At 38.0% G+C, this 22,843-nt stretch overlaps 1 protein-coding gene across 1 annotated transcript in view; it reads left to right on the top strand.

The window, feature by feature from the left end:
• The first annotated feature begins 1,150 nt into the window (after positions 1-1,150).
• Positions 1,151-22,843, top strand: part of LOC150082101 (E3 ubiquitin ligase Rnf121) — a 100,056-nt gene continuing 78,363 nt past the window's right edge. The window contains exon 1 of the mRNA XM_090379972.1: positions 1,151-1,428. Within this exon, the coding sequence (XP_090236098.1) occupies positions 1,384-1,428 (45 nt within the window). The 5' untranslated portion in view covers positions 1,151-1,383. The remainder of the gene's footprint in view (positions 1,429-22,843) is intronic.

The following is a 22,843-nucleotide window of genomic DNA, read 5'->3' as shown; positions in this document are numbered from 1 at the left end:
TTTTTTTTTTTTTTTAATTTTTATACATAATAGAAAATATTTTAATAAAAATTGATAAACAAGTTCTTCCTATTTTAATAAAAACTTTGAAAATTAAGAAAAATAAAACGTGATTTCAAACTTTTAGGCGTGAGTGTATGTCTCTAAATTGCATGCCTTTTGTAGTCGATTTTCTGGATAAAAAAACTGGAGTGTCAGGGTGGAAAACCCTTGTCAAGAGCCTTGTGAAAACCCTTGTTGAAACCAACTAACTGAACCACACTGTGAAAGAATGCGCATAAAAATTCTTTGAGACATTAACGGAATTTGAACTCAGCTTTTCTCCAACGGGTGTGGAGAAGGCTGTGATTATACCAACTGTGCTACACCAGAGGTTTGTAGACCATTATTTGTCTGACCACATTACATGTTTGCAATGGTCACACCAAACATTGCCGCCATTTTCGTTTCAACGGAAACGAGTAATTCACGGGGTAAGAAAGTGAAGTTGTAGGGGGAAATAATATTCCCCTACCACACGATATGAATTAACTCGGAGGGACTGTAAACCTCCCATTTGTAGTTGATTCTATCACACCCCCAAGCGTGGATCCTAACTACAAGTGTATTATGTCTGTAGAAGTGTGGCCAATTTGCATGTTGTGAGGGCTGAAAAACTTGGAATAACTCACCGGAATAAAGCATTTTGCTCTTGTCTAGTCCGGGAATCGAATAAGAAGTTGAGAAGACACTATGCCACTACGAAATACTGTTTTGAAGTTAACTTAATAAGAAGTTTTCGAGCTAACGGTGTTCATGTTTTTTCTTGTTGTTGTTTTTTTTTTTGCGCATTTATATTTATTTTAATTAATTTTTATATATCGTAACGGTTTAAATTTTTTATAATGCTAATAAAATATATTTATTCCTTTCTATAACAAAATGAGCAATTTATTACCACCGTTGTTTTAAATATTTGTTGACCACAGTTTTTAATTACTTAATTTAATGATTTACAGAAGAGATTGTCTTCAGAGAGAGAGAGAGTGCTCTCACTTATTTTAGTAATTATGTTTTTATCTAGTTTCGCGTGTTCGGAAAGTTCCGTTTTAGTAAGAGGATAAAGTCATATTTTAACATGCTGATGTGAATTATACGGTGTAGAGCTGTTATATATTGTTCGTGTACAATAGTTTTATATATTTAAATATAGTATATTTAAATATAGTTGTACAAACACACGTGCTTGTGTCATATCGTGGGTTTCATATGTTTGAATCATTCACACCAGTTTCGTAGACATGTACAGTGCACTTTAGTTACCGTCCAAATTATACAACTCATTTCTTTGGAAAGTAGAAATATTTAAAAATAAAAGTAATTTTGTACAGCATTTCCTTTACAATGGATCAGCATGATGCACTTCATGCAAGGGCAGTAGTAAATGAGGTAAGAATATTCGTTTTTGTTGCTCTTTCGTTTGTTGTTAACACATGAGCGAAACTACATACGGTAGCATTTATTTTGAAGATGATAACTAAATCGGTATTTAGGTTACTGTCTTCCTGTTATGTCACCTCCCCCGCATTACCCCTTGTCATCCCATCTTCCTGTATCGCCCTCCGGGCTCAATATAGTATTTTGTTATGTATCCGGCTTTTGGCTGTTTGTTGGCTTGACTTAAAAAAAAAAAAAAAAAAATCTAAAATAATTGTTACAGATGCACTTTATTTTAGGTGTATCTAAGAAAGTATTTGAAGTATTCAAATTTACTTGCTATTGGATAGCCCATGTAACATGGTATAACTTTTTCCAAAGTAATATTAAGGGCTTAATTCCAGATGAACATACGGTACTAGGAGTTTTTAAGGTATCGAAGATTAGTCATTTTCAGGTATTACATTTGAAGTACCTGCTGACATTTTCTCAGTTAACGCTTGTGCTTTTGCCACCGAAACTGTGCACATTCCAGCCCGTGTGACACCTTTATACTTTTATTTTACGGTATCAAAGGTATCTTAGCTTTACCCCCCCCCCCCACACACACCTCCATCCAGTTCTTTCTTTTGACTTTCTAACTTTAGGATGGTAAGAATTTCCGCCGTGAGGGAATCCGATCATGCCATCTTCTCTGGTGTGCAGTGGAATGATGGAACTTAGACACGTATTATTTTTAAGTTATGACTCATCAGAGATGGCCGCAATAAAAAGTAAAATGGTCAGCTGTTTAGTAGTATTGTATACATTATTCGTCCGTCCTAGTTAGTATAAGAGACAGGGATAGTAAAAGCATATTTTAATATAAACTAAATACAAAGCCAGTTGTAAATAACTGGGAAGTACTATTTTTTTTTCCATCTCAAAATTAATTATACAGTGCAGAGTAAATCGGAATAAATTTATTGTGTTAAGAATTTTGAATGAACATAGTGTCCATTCATAATTTTACTTAGTATATCTGAATTGCAGTCTGTTATAAGAAGCATTCTCTGTTTCTTATTATTGTATAATAATAAGATGCAGTTTTTCTCTCTTAATGGCATTAATTCTGAAAATGGTATGTAGATTGTTAGTGGACAACTTACTATATTGAAGTTGGGATCTCTGATCATCATCATCAGCCATTTTCAATCCACTGCAGGATGAAGGCCTCTCCAGCAACTTTCCAGTTCCTTCTGTTTTGAGCACTGGCCATCCATTTACTACTCAAAAACTCATGAATTTCATCTATTCATCTCCGCCTTTGTCTTCCAGGTTTTCTTCTAGCTCCTCTTGGGTACCATTCTGTTATTTTCTTAGTCCATCTGTCATCATGTCTTCGAGCTATGTGTCTGCCCAAGACCAAGACCATTGATAATTGTTCTCTGATAATTGTTCTCAACTAAATATTTGGGAACACTGTTTTATGTTGTTATTTGAAGCATTATTATTAGCATTAGCCATATGGTGCAAGGAAGCCTGAGGTTTATGCTGCACCAGCCAAAAAAAAAAAAAAAAAATTCTGAATTACCCCAAGAGAGAGAAGTAGAATGGAATCACCAAGAAAAAGAATGATATCCAGCTCAGGACCCTGGGTGTGTCAAGCCCATATTCACCAGATGTGAGCCTCTGAAGGTGGTTTTCTGAATGCCAGACCAGGGGATGGACAAGCTTAGTAACCGTGAGAGCCTCATCGACGAACTGTTTCACAAGAAAATGCGATACTGAACATCAATTTGGCACTGTGAAATATTCTGACTTGTGTGAATATTCTGAAATATGTGCTTTGTACATATGAACGTGTACACACCTTGGTGTACTGTCTGCCTCACAACTATGTATATACTCATATCTGTTGAATGGTTAATGCTACGTTTTTAAGTTAATTTCATGTTATGTTATGTTATCTTTTTGTTATACTGTACATATTTTTATATTACCCTATATCATTGTCAAGCCCCTGGCCTCCTAGCTGTGGCGGGCACATTATTGTATCTTTACTGTACAATAAAGATTTTTCTCTCTCTCTCTCACACACAAGGTAACCTTCAAAGGGGGAAACCATAAGCTTTTAAAATATATATGTGACTTTTATTAAATAAAATCTATGTGCGTTATAAAATTTGCTTTTCAGATAGTCATTTCAAAATCAGAATTAATAAGCCATGTGGTCAGGAGTGAGAGTGCAGTAGCACATGCTGTTTGAATGAGCAGTGGTTCAAGCCTGTGACTACTAAATACGATTAATGATTGTATTCATGATTTTTTGTAAACTCCTCTGACCAGAAGGTTGTGCTGCAGTATAAACAAGAACATATGAAAATATCACATTTTCTGCCATAAAATGATAGTATTAATAAATAAATAAAGAATTGAATTTTTGTCATTTTCATATATAATCCTCATTATGGTAATTTTCATACACTCAGCAATCAATTGCTGAATTGTGACCTCACCTACCTAAATATCATGTTGGGCCACCATTTGCACATATAACAGCTGCTATATGCCTAGGTATCCACTCAGTGGTGGGATTCAAATAATTTAACAACCTGTTTTCTGCCCTAATGACCGTTCTAAGTATAAAAAAACTATATACCGAAAGTTAGTTTATTTCATGCAGTTAATACTTAAATAAGAACAATAAAAGAGGTCCACAAAACTAATTATGTTATAAGAAAGAGTTTTAAAATATTAATGAAAAAATATTAAATAATACCTGACAAAAAACAAAACTGTTATTTAAGATATTTCCATATTGCTTCTTGATTGGTGCCCTCACTTCCAATTTTCTTCACTTTTATCCAAGCATCATCGGCTGAGTGATTTATCCTTAACCATCTTTTCACTGTAGGAGTAGGATCCCATTCCTTTAGAGGTAGGCCAATTAGATTAATAGTCATTGTGTTTGATATATTAGAAACAGTTAGGTGACTTCTCTTCTCTGAACATATTATGTTCATCTTTGAAAAACCCCTTTCCGTTTCTGCTGAACTTACAGCAATTGTTCTGACAATATTTTTAGCTCTTTGAACACTTTCAGGAATTGCATAATTCTGGGAATTTTTTAAAATGTTTTCCATGAAATCTCGGTAATCATTAATATCAATTTGGTAATTAAAAATGTCATTAAATACGAGCAATTGTTGTTCTTCAGCTGCTTTCCATGGAACTAGTACTTCTTCAATATTCCAGTAATCTGGCTCCAAAAAATTGAGAAATTGTAATTTATTCCTATCTTGAAATTGGCTACAACTTGCTTTTAAATGTTCACAATCCATTAGTCTTTTTTTCAAATTCGTTACGATGTTTTCTAAAAGTCTTTCCTGAGGAAACCCAACAAATCGATGATTTTCTACAAATTTTATATTTTTGAAGGTTTCTGAAGTAATTAATTCATCTTTTTTTTTTTCGTATGGATCCTTTTCCTTTCCAAGCATTTGAAATGCTTTAATAGATCTTATCACGAGTTTTTCAGCCTTTATTATGTGTATATTTCTTGCTTGCAGTGCATTTGAAAGAAGAGAAATTTCGTTTAAAATATCAATCATCAATGCCAAATCAGTTATAAAATATATATTTTAAAGATGGGCAGCCATACCTAAGTACTTTTTATTTGAATAAAAATAGTGATGTAGCGCTGGATAAGCATGCTACACAGCTAGGGGTGACCGTCTTTAAAATATATAAAACTCTATGAATCTTTATAATTTCAATTCCAAGTTTGGATATTTTGGAAAGTTCAATTTGGTTCTTATTGGATTGATGAAAAAAAATATATAGCTTAATATATATAGGAAATAAAGCAAGTAAATATTTTAAAATGATTTACTTGCTTTATTTCCTTTATCGAATCATCTAAAACAAGATGGAGGTGATGATTTAAACAGTGCTATATTATTATGTTCGGACACTCTTTTGCAATCCTAGTGCTCACTTCAGATTTTCTTCCAAGCATAATGCTGGCACCATCGGAGCAAATCCCATTAAATTTTTTTTCTAGGTAGTTCTTAGTAAGCCCAACATTATTTAAACTTTCCATAACTGAAGAACATATTGTCTCTGCATCTTGTTTTTCCAATTCAACTACTGTAGTTCAACGAAAATTGTTGGCAATGTAACTGAATCCTCAACTTTTAAGAAAAGTATAATAACTGGTTTGCAGGATATCGTTGAAGCTTCGTCAATAATCAAATATATTTTCAATAATTTTATTAAATATTTCTTTTTTAATTTCCTTTGCAATGCAATCAACTACTTTCACAGCAGTTTTACGAGAATGTAATCCATTTTTAATTTGCACTTCTATCTCATCTTCTATGTCTGAAAATGGTTTACATCTTTTTGCCAGGCTGTAAACTGTATTAAATACTCTACAAGTAGCACTTAAATATTTTTAATTCATCGTATCTATTACTTTTGTTATTGAATCCTGCTCACATTGTTTTAAGTTCTCTTTACAAATGTTATGAGCTTTTGATGAAAAATGTTCTTTCATTTTTTTCCTTAGAGAAGCTTGTTGTACCTCTTTATTTTTCCCTGATGCCTCAATCTGAAAACATTTCCATTCTTTTGACACATGAACACTTTTCTCTTTTATAAAGTCATATTTTGCACAATATTTACAACTTAACTTTTTGTTAAAAATTACCAGTCCGTCATATTTTTCTTTAAAATTGTTATATTGTTGCACTGTCCAGCATTCAGGAAGATTATTTTCAAATTTGGAGTTATCGTTTTTTATTTCAATAACTGACGTGCTGCTTTCTTCAAGTTGGAGTGGTGCTTGTGACTGTTTTGTACCATCCAAGGCCAATTGTGATACAACAAATTCTGATTTTAGTTTCTTATTGAAAAAATCTGTCAAACTCTGTTTCCTTTTCATCCTTTTAAGGGCTACTACAAAAAATTTTGAAAATGTTTTATTTTAATTTATTATAGAGCTGGAGTGAATATATGCCTATATATTTGAATATTTTTACTGGTTCTGTCCACATGTGGTTATATCATAAACTTTTATAAACTGTGCTTATACCATTGATAAACATCAATCAGAACATACATTTCCTTCATTTTATCGATACTAAACGAAAAATTCTTGCTGAATTAATAAATGGCATAGGCTATGCAGATTAAATACAATAGAATAATGTGTATGACAAACCTGTTTCTCATGGGAAAGTTGTGATAAAAACTGTTAATTACCACATGCACACTGGCATCACCTTGCAAAAAACCAACTGCTATCAATAAACGCTCTGGCCCAGGTGCCAGAGCGTTTATTGATAGCAGTTGGTTTTTTGCAAGGTGATTAGAGTGTTTTTTGTGGTTGTTTAATTGACTATTTCTTGCTTTTTCCCTGCTATTCAATTTGTTCTGAAGAAGCTCCACCTCCAAGTGGTCTGGGCCGGGCAGCTGGGGGGGGGGGTTCCCCCAGCTGGCAGAGTGAGCTTTTTTAGGTTTATTTCAAAATTCCGTGTTTTTGGTTTTTTGTCTTTTGGTTTAAATCTTGTTTGAGCGTTCATATCATTTAGTGATTAGTCCTAGTATTAATTTAGGTTTAATATAGTTATATTGTTGTTTTCATTTGTTTTGTTTGATCTTTATGGCTTCAAAGAAAATAGTTTCAGATCCCCATAGTGGGGATTCTGATAGTGATAGTGATGAAGAATTAAGTGACTTTATACAGCGGAAAGAACTCATGATGAAATCTCAGCTTCAGGAAGAACAGATAGAAGCTGCTGGGCCTAGTGAGGGAGTTGTCCCTAAGAAAAAGCGAAAACATAAGGTTAAGAAAAAGGTGCAGGATGAAGAAGATGTGAGTGAATCTCGTGTCACAAGATCCTTGCGCTCTCGGGCTAAAGAAAAGGAAATAGCTGAGGAAGTGGGTACTCAGGATAAAAGTCAAGAGCGTACTCCCCGTGATGGGTTTGAGGACCTCAAGCAAGCGAGGCAAAGCTTACGAACTTTAGTTTTGAGGCATAAGGTGCCGATAATGGCGTTAGATGAGATGTTAACGCTTTGGGACCACCTCGAAGAGGTGGTTCAAAGAACTCTAGTAGATAATGCTGTGCTGAAGGCTTTATTGAAAGAGAGGACTGCTGGTGGACTATCAGCTGAAAGAACATATTCTGATGCGGTAAAGGCTTTTACCGAACAGAGAGTAGCGACAAAGACTGTGATCATTAAGGCTACAACGGAGAAATTCAGGACCAGTGAAGACGTGAAGTCGGAGCTCCTGAAGACTATCCGTCCGGCTTTGAGTGACACGAAAGTGATAGGTGTGAGGCCTATTCGGGATCGTCGAGTTGCCCTGGAGGCGGCCACAGAACAAGACATTCGTAAGATCAAAGAGTGCTCCTGGCTTGGTGAACTAGGCTTGGTAGTGGAAAAATCTTTGAAGATCAAACCGAAACTTGTTATTTTTGACTTAGATCAGGAGGTCAATCAAGAACATCTCCTGCAGGAGATTTGGACCCATAATCTTAGTGGATCTGAGGTTTCGGAGGAGCAGTTTCGTAGTGAGACAGCTGTAGTGACTAAAAATAAAATAAAGCCAGAGGTAAAACTGGCTATAATTTTATTATTGAAACTTCGGGCTTGATCAGGCGAGTTCTGATCGCCCGGGAAAGAATTTTTGTGGATTGGAGTGTCCATAGGGTGAGGGATCTTATTGTTCCCACGCAGTGTTATAAGTGCATGGCTTTCGGCCATGTTGCTAAACATTGTAAAGGTGAGTCGTTCTGTGGTCACTGTTCTGAGAGGGAGCACTCCTTCAGAAGTTGTGACAAGCGGGGGGACTCTCCGAAATGTGTTAACTGCTGGAGGAGGAAACTTCCCTCTGACCATTCTGCTGTTGATAAGATATGCCCAGAATACGCAAGGGCTTTAGATATTTTGAAACGCAGAATAGATTATGGAGAGTAAGAATAGTTACTCCATAATTCAGTTTAATGGTCAGAGAGCGATTAGTGTGGCCTCGCAGTTGACACGAGTTATAGAGGAGGAACGAGCTGATCTAGTGTTACTTCAAGAACCTTATGTGCTTAGAGATAAGGTGGTTTGTTATCCATCAAGATACAGAATTGTGGCTGCTCCCAGATCTCCCTGTGTGGCAATAATAATAGCTGACCCACAGTTGACAGTAACTGTTGTGTCTACTTTGATTACATCATATGGTGTATGTGTGGAGGTTATAGGGGGATTTGGTCGAGTGTATTTTGTGTCCTTGTATTGTAGACCATCGGAATTTATGGCGGTGTTTATAAGATATCTTGAGCAGGTTGTAAGTACACTTGGATCAGTTCATTTAATTGTTGGTATGGATTCTAATGCTGGATCTACTCTATGGGGTGGCCAGAGCTCTGATGACAGAGGTATAGAGCTGGAAGAGTTTTTGGCTACTACTGACATGGAGGTGATTAATGATTCAGAACAACTGCCAACTTTTTCCTCTGTAATTGGTGAGTCCTTTATTGATGTCACTATTTGTTCTAGATCCATCTTGAGGATGGTTAAAAATTGGAGAGTGCGGGATTGTCTCACAACTAGTGATCACAGAGTGATCACATTTGATATTACTACAGTGGAGCCAATAAGGCACTGGAGTGATGTTGGTAGATATTCTATGCGTGGTGTAAACTGGATCAGGTTTCTCACTCTATGGAATTCCAAAATTGATCAATTAGAGATGTGGCATGATCTGACTGCGTCAGAGAAAGCCTGGAAATTAACTAGTGTATTGCAGGACCTATGTAAACAGTGTTTGCGAAAGAAGAGAAGGCCGCAAAGATCGGTACCTTGGTGGACACCAGAACTTACGCGTATGCGGAAAGATCTTCAACATGCGCGTAAGCAGTATCAATATGAGAGGAGGTGTTACTCTCAAGAATCATTTGTTGCGGTTGCAGTATCAGATTAAAAGGAATGAATATAAGAATAAGATTATGTTATTAAAACGGGCTTCTTGGAGAAATTATGTGCAGGAGAGGGGGTCGGCTGATCCTTGGTCTTCTGTGTATAAAATAGTCACCGATAAAATCTGTGGTGGTGAAATTATGTCCACGTTTGTGGCGACGGACAGAGTGACTTTGGGATGGGCTGACTCTGTCTCCTGCTTGATCAATTCAATTTTAGTTGAAGATTCTCCAGATAATTTGCTGCAGAGTCAGATTGTTCGGGAGAATTTAGATTATGTTACTAGTGAGAGCGAGTCTCCTTTTGTTCCCGCTGAGCTCGAGTTAGCTTTACAGCAGACCAGAGAAGGTCGTGCTCTGGGACTGGACGATATTGACACCGCTGTGGTGAGGAAAACGTGTCAGGCGAGTCCTGATGTGTACCTAGACCTTTTCAACACTTGTCTTCGTGAAGGAGTATTTCCGGCAGTATGGAAGACGGCTAATTTGAGGGTTATTCTCAAGAGTCCTGAGAAGCCTGTGGATGAGCCTCGTTCATATCGCCCAATAGCTCTTTTGTCAGTTATCGGAAAGTTGTTGGAGCGGCTTGTTCTTGGTCGGCTGATTGTTCATTATGCTGGTCAGGGGCTGGTGGCTAACAATCAGTATGGTTTTAAGGCTGGTTCCTCTGCTGAGGATGCCATTTACAATTTGATTAAAGGCGTCAATGAGCTGCCTGGTTGATATGTCCTGGGCTTGTTCATGGACTTTAGGGGGGCGTTTGATGCTCTGTGGTGGGGCAGTGTCCTACGCAGGGCTAGGGCGTCCCTCTGTCCAGGAAATTTATACCGTCTTCTTGAGGACTATCTCCGAGAGAGATATGTGCTCATTTGTACCACTTTCATGAAGTGTGAGAGAAGAGTTTATAGAGGATGCCCACAGGGTTCGGTTCTGGGGCTGACTCTCTGGAATTGGGTTCTCTGAGTTCCTACAAATGCAAGCTGTGGAAGGTACGATCAGAATAGCTTATGCTGATGATTTAGTCATCTTGGTGTGTGGAGAGTCCCGCCGGATGCTTGAGGAGCGTATAGCTGCTTCTATAGGCCAATTGTTGAATTGGTCTGCTCAGCATAAGCTGGAGGTCTCTACAGAGAAATCTGTAGCAGTGCTTCTGAGGGGACGCCTCAGTGGAACTCGACCTCCTTTGTGTCGTTCTGGTGATTTCTCGCTTAGAGTGGTTAATAAGACCAGGTACCTGGGTGTTGTCCTGGGAGAGCGACTTTCTATGGTAGCTCATGCTGCCTTTGTCCGAGATAAGGTGAAACGATTATATGCCAAGCTCCAGCGAGTTCTGCGTGTTGAATGGGGTATAAAAGGTGGTGCCCTCCACGTACTTTATGATAACATCTTTATTCCGATTCTGACTTACGCTGCTGGGGCTTGGGGAGGGTATATAGAACATTCTCATGTTCGTAGAATCTTGTCTTCGGCACAGAGGTTTGCTCTCTTAGGTATAACCAGGGCTTGCAGAACTGTTTCCACAGATGCCTTGTGCGTCCTTGCAGGGAAGATGCCTGCGGAGTTGGTTGTGGCACAGTTTGCTTTACGGTATGCCCTTGAGCGGGGGATTACCAGAGTGATTTTTGGCGTCCGGTCGTGCCCGGTGGGGCGGTTGGCTGGTTTCCCTGATATAACAGCAGAACGGGGGCGAATCAATGATGAGTTGAGTACCATATGGCAATTCCAATGGACAAACTCTGAGAAAGGTCGTCATTTGTATACCTTTATGCCCTTGGTCCATATAGTGAGTAGGGAGCGACGCTCCTGGCTCCAATTTGGGTTTGCAGCTGCTGCCGTCATTACAGGGCATGGCTTGAGGTCAAGGCTGTTTCGTTTGGGGTTGACCCTTACGGAATTCTGTGAGTGTGGAGAGACTGAGACTGGCCTTCATATCTTGCTATATTGTCCTCTATATGAGGATTTAAGAGCGAGGTTGGACTTTGGGACACTGGCTCTCACTGAAGTTAATTTGATGTATATTTTTGATAATTATGAATTCTTTTGTTCTTTTTTAAGATTTGCTAAGCTGGCTTATAGTCGCTGCTGGGCGATGCCCGGATGGTAGTAGTGACCTACCTCCTCGTGGTGGGGACGGTAACTCGTGGTGAGAGGTGTGATTGCCCATCCCCACCACAAGGCTGAATGGTCGATTAATGTTATTTTGTTTGTTTGATTTGAGTTGACCATTTGGTCTTTATATATTGGTTATTACAACTAAGGTTGAGACTGATATACTAAATGAGAATTGGTTGCATATGGATGAAAATCCGGGTGGCAACTGAGATGGAAGCTCACACTCAAATGAATGCACACTGGCATAAGGATTCCAACATGGAAAGAACATTCTTCCACGGCTTCCGAAATGGGCGATAAGATAACCCTTGAAATCTATATTTCTGTTGGTTCGTTGTGTCCTAGCTTCCTATTGTTTTTATTGATCAGGGAACACCAATGCACTCATATCTCGTGTGAATTTAGGGCGTAATACAAAGCTGAAACAAATGACAGTGTGTCACCCCCTGGTTGTTTGGCACTTTTTTCTCCTTACGTTATATGTTTGTTTACTTAAGTAACAAATGCGAGGGAATAAAAATGTAGTATTTCATCAAAGGTATAATGAGTTTTATGAAATGAATAAATAGATATTACAAGCATAGTTCCGTCTAATTTTTTTCACCTATGGAAGGAATGAACATTACTACGGGCACTTGGAATATGCTGTTGCATAGATGAACGTTAAAAAAAGAGTAAGGAATGTAAATTTTTAATTTCCACATTGGATGGCTGCCCAGGTGCCCACCTTAGAGAGAACCCTGATCACAAGTGCCATTTTAACAACCGGTTCGCAGAACTCAACAAAAAATTAGGTATCAATTAGGTATCGGTTCTGCCAAGCCGGTGTGAACCGGCTGAATCCCACCACTGTATCCACTCCACTAAATGTCTGAAGAGGTTCATAGGGATCTGCAGCCATTGCCTGCAAGCTTTCCACAGGATTGAAATAGATGATGGTTGTGTGTCCATGTGCATCACTTCCTTTTCTAAAACATCCTTCATGTGTGTTCAATTGGATTAGGGTCAGGCAAATTTGGAGGCCAATCAAGATGGGTGATGTCTTCACTGTGTTTCTTGAACCACTCTTGTACAGTGCAGGTCCGATGACACGGTGTATTATCATCTTGGAAGATCCCATTTCTGTTTGGGAAAAAACGCAACATGGCAGGGTGCATATGGTCTCCTAAGACACATTGGTAGACCTCACCAGTGAAATGTTGGCACACACACACACACACACACACACACACACACACACACACACACACACACACACACACACACACACACACACACACACACACACCAACCATAGATCCAAGTTCTTACCAGAAAGACATTCCCTATATTAAGCAACCACTGCCACCTGCCTGGATAGTGGGCACCATGCACTCATGTTGCACCAACTATTTGAACTCATCCAACCAACACTCTCATTTCCACTCCTCTGGTGTCCAACCGGCATGTTGTTGACGCCACAGCATTTGCTGTTGACAATGATTAGCGGTGGAGAGGGTGTCTCTTGGGTTGTCTGCTGTGGAACCCCATATGTTGGAGTGTGTGGCACATCGTCATTGGGATATTGTTCTTGCATTCCCCATATTGTATTGCAATTTCAACTGTCACACAGTGACCTGCCATTGAACCTGTACGATGTGCTACACCCTTTGCTCATCACAAACATCTACCTTGCATAATCCTTTACAGTTCTGTCGGTGGGAAGTGGTTTGACCCATTTGACATCATTATTTGTATACCTTAACCACAGTTGGCTGTGAGCAACCAATCAACCAACGAGACTTGCTGTTTCCAATATGGAAGCTCCCACAATCATGTCTTTTTGAAGCTTTGTGATATCTTTGCTATATCTCATAACTGCTACTTTTCCACTTTGACTTGCATGACCAGATGCACCCTCATGGGAGCACAGTTGGTAGAATCGTGTCCTCCCTGGAAATGACCTGAGTTCAAATCCTGTTGATAACATGAGGAATTTTTATGAGCTTTTTCACAATATGGCTGAGTTATTCAGTCTCAGGCAAGGATAGCATGGTTTTTTCTTCCAAAAATTTAGAAGAAAATACCATGCTACATCACCTCAGACCAGGTTTTTCTCCAGCAAACAGAAAATTGATCATAGAACACATGCAATTTACAGACAATATATACAGCACAATATGACCTTAGTTACTGATGCTCCTAAAACCGTACAACAAATAAACAAATGACCAGATGCAAATTACCACTGCTGTAGCATATGAAGCTGTTTGGCTGTTTATACTGCGAGCTATGTAGAATAGTCCATTATGGATAGGGTGGTCAAAATTCACAGATCATTGAGTGTACGGTCCTCACTATGAACATTTTCACATATAATCCTGTGTGTGAGAAAGGAGCAAATAAATATGCCTGTCTTACACACTATTACAGGATTAGCTCAACTCATGTAACAGAACTACAAGTCTCTTCCCAGCATTGAAGTGTATATATAATTAGAATGTTCACCACCATAAGTCCTGCAGTATCCATCACACAAATCAAAAAGGCAATTTTTAGCCTTACTGAATCGACCCTTCTGTGTATTTCCAATCACTTATTGTTTATATCTTTCAAATATGTATAAGCTAGGTTCTGTTCCATGCGTTACCCTTCTGTGTTCAAATACTTTTATTGATACACTTTCTCATATAAATAACAATTAATTTAGTGTTGCAGTGGCACTAATTATTATTTTTTTATTTTATTAGCACCATTCTAGGCGCAGCACTGTGACCCCTAAAATGTTGGTGCCAAACTCCAGTCAGTTTTGACATGTCATTGTCAAGAATACTGCATTCAAAGGGACAAAAAAAAGTATTGATCAGGATGATGGGTCATGAAAAGTGTTTTATGTAGTTAATCCATAATATCAAATGGCTCAAAAATTGCCTCAGTCATTTTTTTTTTTTTTTTTTTTAAATAAAATTTTCCAAAGATCATAATAGTTGAGGCTAATGAAAAAGATTGGATAAATGTAGTAGTAATGAAAACTTGATACAAACTTTGCTTTTAATGATGGATTTTTGCCGAGCTCACTTAAGTGAGAAAATGAAAGGTGTCATTTTTAAGTTTTACAAATTAGGTAATGTAATAAATAAATTTATTTAATTCATGATTTGTATTAATAAAAGAACAAAAAGAAATGCATTTTATGCATTAACTGAGAACACTTGTTTCTGCATTAACTGAGAACACTTGTTTCTGTACATCTGCCATATTGCCCATTCATTCCTCCACTCAGTACACAGCAACAAACAGTGTTCAGCGCTTCAGTTACAGTATATGGTACTTGGATAGCCTGTGTGATATGTATGAAAAAAAAAAATAAATAATAATTGTCAGATTACTGTTAACAGGTTTGATTTTAGCAAAATTTAGGGAGACTCAACAAATTGTTCCGAAGAGCAAAATAAAAGTTCACAAAAACCTGTCCACAGAGGCATGTGATGCAAGAAAGCAAGCTTATACAGAATCATCCAAAAGAAAAAACCTTCCTTGAATTTATCAACTCTTCAGTTCTTCCTTGAAGCTATCAACTTCCAGAACAACAGATGGAAGTTTTTTCTAGCAGTCAACTACCTGCTGACTAAAGGCAAATTGCTGCACATTTATTCTACAACTGTCTTTTTTCAATTTGAATTTATGCCCCCCCCCCCTCAGATGTGTAATCTGAGAAGGAAGAATCCCATCAGCATTGAGATTGCTCAAACCATTCAAGGCGTTATACACCTCAGTTAGATCACCTTGCAGGTGCCTAGTCTCCAGATGCTGTAATTTGCAGAGATTAAGCCTTTCTTTGGAAACAGCAACCATTTGTTCAATGACCAATCTCAATGTCCTTCTCAATACTCATTCCAGCAGCTCTACATCCTTCCTAAAATGAGGCCTCCAGACCTGTATGCAGTACTCAAGTGAGGAAATGAAAGGTGTCATTTTTAAGTTTTACAAGTTAGGTAATGTAATACATAAATTTTATTTATTACAAGATAAAGGCCTGATACAAGGGGACAGTCACCACCTTATCCCTGCTAGCAAATGGATGGGTCATATATATGCATTAATTACCAGATTTATTTTGAACACATTTTAATGAAATGCAGATTGGCCCAACAAATCTTTCTGAAAGAGTCAAATATAAGAATTTGTGAAGATGCAACCACTAGTGGTGAAGTTATTATTTGCAGATGGTTAGACATGGTGAAAAAAAGGTGCTTTATGCTTATATGCTAAGTACTTAAAAAACGATGACAACCATACAAGATCTCTCTCTAAGAAGCTACAGAATTTGAATATTGCTGTTAGAAAATCATTACTTGTTCGGTATGCCACATTTCCTTTGACTTCCTGTCTTAAGTCTGTGTACTTTCTGATCTTTTCCTTCTAGATTTTTTGGAGGTTGCTGGTGTTGGGCACCACTGTTTCAATTAGGTAAGCAGCCATTTCCTTCTTGTCGATGAAGGTTATGTTTTGTTGTGTGGGATCACTTTGTCCATTATTATGGGTTCATACTTGAAATATGGTACACTTTCTTTCATCAAGTGTTTTTTTTTTTCTAATCATTCACACAGAATGATTAGAATGTATGTTAGTACTTGTTTTGTCAGAAAATAAAGTAAAAAATGGCAAGATTACATCATTCTTAGGCGCCTCCGTAGCCAGGCGGGCAGAAGCAGCAGTGTGTAGCACACGCTTCTTGATTAGACCGGGGTTCGAGCCCGTGACCACCAAATACGGAGGATGCGGAAAGGTCAGGAATGACCACCGCATATCCCCAGAGCAATATGGCCTTAGTTGCTAATGCTCCTTAAAAAAAAAAAAAAAAAAAACCAAACCATCATTCTTTTCATTTTTATGTTGTTTTTCTATTTTATGCCATTTTTCCACTTTAGGCCCTTTTTAAATGTTTGAAGGGCATTTTTCAGACAATTTTAGTCATCAGAATCTGAACCTTATTAATGACGGTTACTTGTCATGAAAGCTTTTCTCTTTGCTATTACAGAAAAGTGTTTTTAAATAAACTTCTGTAAACCATATAGTCCTTGACCTGAACCTTGCCCTTTATCTTCCTTATTCAGTTCATTTCTTCAAATTAATCATCCCCCCTCCCCAAAAAAAACTGCTATTGTTTACTTATTTCTTATATAATTTTTCAGGTTTTTATTCTTCATCTCTTCAGTATTTTCCATTCACTTTTGGCAGTGCTGGAGACTCTAGCACAAAAACCAATTTATTGTATTAAAACAAAGTAATAATTCATATTTATTTGGTGAATAAGTGTTTTATTATTGTTATTTTAAAAATTTTTTAAGCTGTTAGAAGTCCTTTGGACCATTCCTTTTTATGTATTTCTTGCATACAGAAAAATAGAGGGTTTAGCAAAACATTCTACAGACTTCTTTTTTGAAAATATCTAGCTTTATGCATTGTGCTATTTTAGTTGCATTAAATAATTGCAGTACTTCACATTAAGAAAATTAAGATTAAAACATTTTAGACAAACTATTAATTTATGCACATTGAAAATGTGCATAAATGAATAAAGTAATTAATAAATTACTTTATTAATTTATTTATTAAGTAATTAATAAATTACTTAATAAAGATTTTAATAATAAATTAATAATTATTTAATTCAACTTTATGTCGAATTAAATAAAGTGTGTAGATTTATTCTGCTTGCTTAATATTTTTCCTAAAAAATAATGTGAGCTGAATTTTTGCTTTAATAAATCAGGAGAAAAAATGCACTACATTTTTTGTTGTTGACTAGATCAAACAATTTAGAAAAAATATTCAAATTAGCAATTGCATCAACAGAAACAACACTGGTTCTGCAAACTTATTACAAAAAAAAGGAACAAGTAAGCAGAAACACAGTTCTGTTGATAATGACTTGTTAGTTGAAATTAATGTACAGGAGAATCCTTGGAAATGTGTATTGTTATAAGCTTATTTCTGAGATTACAGATAATGTGTGTGTGCAGCCTTATAAGGTTCAAGAAAAAAAAAACTTCCACACAGAATTGGTTTTTCTATATGTATTTTTAAAAGCATAGAGAAATATGCAGGAAACATTTACTAGTAAAATTGCAATTAGTCCTTTTTATTTTTAAATTGAATTCTTGAATCCACAAATAAAATAATTTTAATTTTGAGTACATACAAGGATTGTGTCAATTATATTTTATATAGTGTGGAATTATTTTTATTTTAAATATATTTTTGTTATATTACAAATATGCTTTACTATGCCCTATCTTTTTTCTTTTTTTTTTATGTAAACCCCAAACACGAGAGGTATTAGAACCTATAGTACTTAGTACCATGCTTGGGTTGGAGATTGAGAAGACGAAAGAAGATATTTGTTGACATTGGATTTGAACTTCTGTAGACTGTAATTTTCAGGAAATATGTATGAAGGAAGGTTGTTCCAGAAAATAACCTTCCTTCATAATATTTGTTGAAGTTGGACAGTAAATGGATGTTGGTTGGTGGCGGCACGTGTTCGGACTGTTTCAAAGAGAGAGAGAGCGGGAATTATAGAAGCCAATTCAGAAGAACAGTGCCCATTGAAATATCTGTAGAAGAGGCATGCAGCAGAAACAGTATGTCTATGAGACAGCGAGTGCAGAGACTCTGTTAGAGATGAGTCATTAATTAACCAAACTGCCCTCTTCTGAATGGAATCAAGAAGCCTGAGAGAGGTTTTGGGGATACCACCCCAGATATGGGAACAATATTCCATGGCAGGGCGGATTTACGATTTATACAGAGTGAGCAGCTGTTTGGAAAAAAAGTGACGCCGAGAGCGAAAGAGAAAACCAAGTTTTTTAGATGCAGAGGAAGCAATATTTGTAATGTGCTTGTGCCAAGAGAGATTAGAAGTCAGGGTAATCCCCAAAGGAGATATATCATTTTGCCTAGAAATCAGAGTGTCTAGATCAGAGCATAGGAGCAAAAGAATCCTTTTTGCGAAATATAAGACAAGACTGAGTTTTAGAAGGAATAAAATCAACTAAATTGTCTTTGCCCCACTGGCGAATTACCTGGAGATCGGCATTTAAGGAATCAGTAGCAGGTTTTCGAGAAGTTGAAGCTGATTGAGCAGGGCAAGGTTTCTCAAAATGAAAGTGGAATACAATGTGCTGTCATCGGCAAAACTATGGATAGGATTTTCCTTCAATGGAAGAAGGTCACTAATATACAAGAGGAAAAGAGTGGGGGAAAGAACTGAACCTTGTGGGACATTGGCATTAGTGGAGATGTTAGAAGACAGAGAGCCATCTACCATCACCCTCAGTGAGCGATCAGAAATAAAACTGGATAACCAATTACAAAAAACAGTTGGTAAACCATAAGATGGAAGCTTGTTTAGAAGACCTTTATGCCAAACACGATCGAAAGCCTTTGAGATGTCAAGAGCAACTGCTTTTGTTTCACCAAACTTTTCCATTGAATTAGTTCATAAATGGGTAACATAAGCCAGAATATCACCAGTGGATCGATACTGACAGAATCCATACTGGTGATCGTTGATCAGACGGAAGGTTTCTAGGTGGTTTAAGAGTTGACGGTTAATTGATTTCTCCATTACTTTAGAAAGAGTAGAAGTAATTGCAATGGGACGATAATTGGATGGGAGGGATTTGTCACCCTTTTAAGGAACTGGCTGGATATGAGCAAATTTCCAAGCAGAAGGAAAAACACCTTTGGAATAAGAAAGTGAAAAAAGCGGTAAAGAAAAGGAGTAAGTTCAGGAGCACAGGTTTTGAGAACAAGTGGATAAATACCATCGGGACCTGGAGCTTTCTTAGCATAAAGATTTGTCAAAATCCTTCTGGCATCCTTTTAACGGAAGACCACAGGAGGCATTGAATGTGGCGTGTTGGGAATGGTGGGAGGTGTTTTACCAAGATCATTATTACACGAGTTGGAATAAAAATGGGATGCTAGCAGGTCAGCTTTATCCTTGGCTGAAGTGACAATAGAACCATCTGATTTGGACAGAGGTGGGAGCAGAGAAGGGCAAAAGTTGCGGCAGTAGCTTTGGCAAGAGACCAGAAGCAAGTTTTCTACTCTTAGCCTGTTCAAACTCTAGTTTGGACTGATTAATAACTGCTTTACAATTGTTGCGAGTTTTGGTGTAGGCAGAAAATGAAAATGAAGAATTAGAAACAAGCCAATTATGATATGCAACGTTCTTCTCTTGAACAGCCTTAGCATATTTATTGGAAAACCAAGGTTTAGATAAAGGATGAGATTTTAAAGTGCAGTGTGGGATAAAGGATTCCATTCCTGCAAGAATAATTTCACTGACACGATCTGAGCAAATGTTGACATCAGAAGTTTTGAAACAGTAATCCAACCAAAGAAAAGAAATCTCGCATGTCATCCCATTTTGCATTCTTGTAAGGCCAAACAATACGAGGTTGGGAATAGCCATGAGATAAAGGCTCCATTGGAGAAGAGACATTCACCAAGTTGTGATCTGAGGTGCCTAAAGGACCTCTCACTTCAGCTGTGTACTTAGAAGGGTTGTTTGTGAGAAAAAGATCAAGTGTGTTAGCTGTATGGTTAGGATTGTCCGATATTCTTGTAGGTAAATGAACAATCTGTGCAAGGTCATTAGTGATTGCAAAAGCCTCAGCATCTCGACCAGTTGGGTCGGTGTGACTAGAAAACGGAAGCCAGCTGGAGTTGTGAACATTAAAATCAATAAGGAAAATTACCTCTATCTGCAATAAGGCCTCTAAGGTTGGGATTATTCGTACCACAAATTCACAGCCTCAGTAGCCGAGTGGGCAGGAGCTGGAGTGCAGTAGCACACGCTCTTTGAGTAGACCGGGGTTCAAGCCCCTGTCTGCTGAATACGGTCGATCTGCCAACCCGCACCGGACCAGCGTGGCAGATTATGGTCCATTTCCCTCAGCCTGAATTGTTGAGGAGGCCTCTATCCTGCAGTGGGTTAATAATGGCTGCACTTTACTTTTTAATTTTATACCACAAATTTAAAAAGATACGCCAACTGTTTAAAACTGATTTAATAATAAAATAAAATAATACAAAAGACTGTAAAATAACGTTTAAAAAATTAATTATTTACAAAAAACTAGTTTAAAATAAAAATAAAATAAGTAAATAAGTTAAAATGCATTAAAATATAAATTTAAAAGTGATAAAAACTTGACGCTTTCGGAGGTGTCTGCCTCCTTCCTCAGCAATAATGAAACTTAAGCGACACATCCTTAAATACCAGGTTCACGGCACATGTGGATGACCAGGCGCATACTCGGTATTCCTTTCATGTGTACCAGACCTGGAAGTGGTCTGGGGGCATGAAAAACTAAAACGTTTATCTCTGGCAAAAACCACTGCCTCAAAAAGGGGGTGAAGCCTAACTCCCCTCTCTCTGTTCATGCTATTGTTGCCAGAGGATCCAATCCACAGACTTTCCAGCCCCTTGCAGTCCCAGAATCTGTGCACCTGGTCAAGGATGATGCTGTCATCTGGTGTTGTTTTTCCCAATAGTGCTCGGCATTGGTGGATTTATTGAACTCTGTGGTCTGTATCACTCTTGAATGTTCCCCCGGATGGTGCTTAAGACGCCGTCCTGTCTCTCCCACATAACATTCCCCACAATCCGGGCATGTTATCTCATATACAACCCCACTACTAGAATCCCTAGTAATGGGGTCTTTGACCTGTGACACTACTGTCTACAACCTCCGGCCCGGGAGCTGCACACAGTATGTCTGAAAGTCGCGAAGCATCCTCGCAATGCGATCTGACAGGCCCGGATAGTAGGGAACATACACTGTGGTAAGCGGTACAGGTGGAACTACCTGATTGGACTCTTCCTCTCTATTATATTTATCAATGACTCTCTGGGGGTAACCGCACCTCACAAGATCCATCATAATTTGCCTAATTTCCTTCTCCCCCTCCTCAGGTGCTGCGATGTGTCCACACCCTACCCAAAAGTGCTCTGGCCACACTATTTTTATGTTGTGTATACTGGCCCCTACACATTGGTTTCCTATAAACCTTGTTTCTAAGTCTGGGGCCTTCCCTGTATACCATTATGTCCAGAAATGGGAGGGTGCCATCTATTTCTACCTCTGAAGTGAATTTTATAAAGGGGGAGAAACCATTGAGAAACGAGACCACATCTTCCTCTCTCCCCTTCTGTACAATAGTGAACGTGTCATCGACATATCGTTTCCACTTACACATAGGGAACTCCAATCTCGCAAAAACCCTATTCTTTAATTCCTCCATAGCCAGATTTGTGACAATGGCACTGAGTGTAGAACCCATGGCTGTACCGTGAACCTGTTTATACATCACTCCTTGGAAAACCAAGGTTGTACTAGAAAGACATAATTCAACAGCACAACATATATCTTCTATGTTTAGGTGGGATATAATAGAGAGGAAGAGCCCAATCGGGTAGTTCCGACTGTACCGCTTACCACAGTGTATGTTCCCTACTATCCTCCGGGCCTGTCAGATCGCATTGCGAGGATGCTTCGCAACTTTCAGACACACTGTGTGCAGCTCCCGGGCCGGAGGTTGCAGACAGTAGTGTCACAGGTCAAAGACCCCATTACTAGGGATTCTAGTAGTGGGGGTCGTATACGAGATCACATGCCTGGATTGTGTGGAATGTTACGTGGGGGAGACAGGACGGCGTCTTAAGGGACCGTCTGAGGGAACGTTCAAGAGCGATACGGACCGCAGAGCTCAATAAATCCGCCATTGCCGAGCACTATTGGGAAAAACAACACCAGATCTCCCCCCAGTCAAGGATGACAGCATCATCCTTGACCGGGCGCATAGATTCTGGGACCGCAAGTGGCTGGAAAGTCTGTGGATTGGATCCTCTGGTAACAATAGCATGAACAAACAGAGACAGGGGAGTTAGGCTTCACTCCCTTTTTGAGGCGGTGGTTTTTGCCAGAGATAAACATTTTAGTTTTCCTCGCCCCCAGACCACTTCCGGTTCTGGTACGCGTGAAAGGAATACCGAGTATGTGCCTGGTCATCCACTTGTGCCGTGAACCTGGTATTTAAGGATGTGTCGCATAAGTTTCATTATTGCTGAGGAAGGAGGTAGACACCTCCGAAAGCTTCAATAGTGTTTTTATCGCTTTTAAATTTATATTTTAATGCATTTTAACTTATTTTATTTTTGTTTTAAACTAGTTTTTTGTAAATAATTAATTTTTGTAACCATTATTTTTACAGTCTTTTGTATTATTTTATTTTATTTTATTATTAAATCAGTTTTAAACAGTTGGCGTATCTGTTTAAATTTGTGGAAAATTACCTCACTG

This window comes from Mastigoproctus giganteus, chromosome 8 (assembly GCF_048544385.1).
Source record: "Mastigoproctus giganteus isolate SK-2022 chromosome 8, ASM4854438v1, whole genome shotgun sequence".
Classification (NCBI taxonomy): domain Eukaryota; kingdom Metazoa; phylum Arthropoda; class Arachnida; order Uropygi; family Thelyphonidae; genus Mastigoproctus; species Mastigoproctus giganteus.
This window is presented reverse-complemented; position numbering and strand designations above follow the sequence as displayed.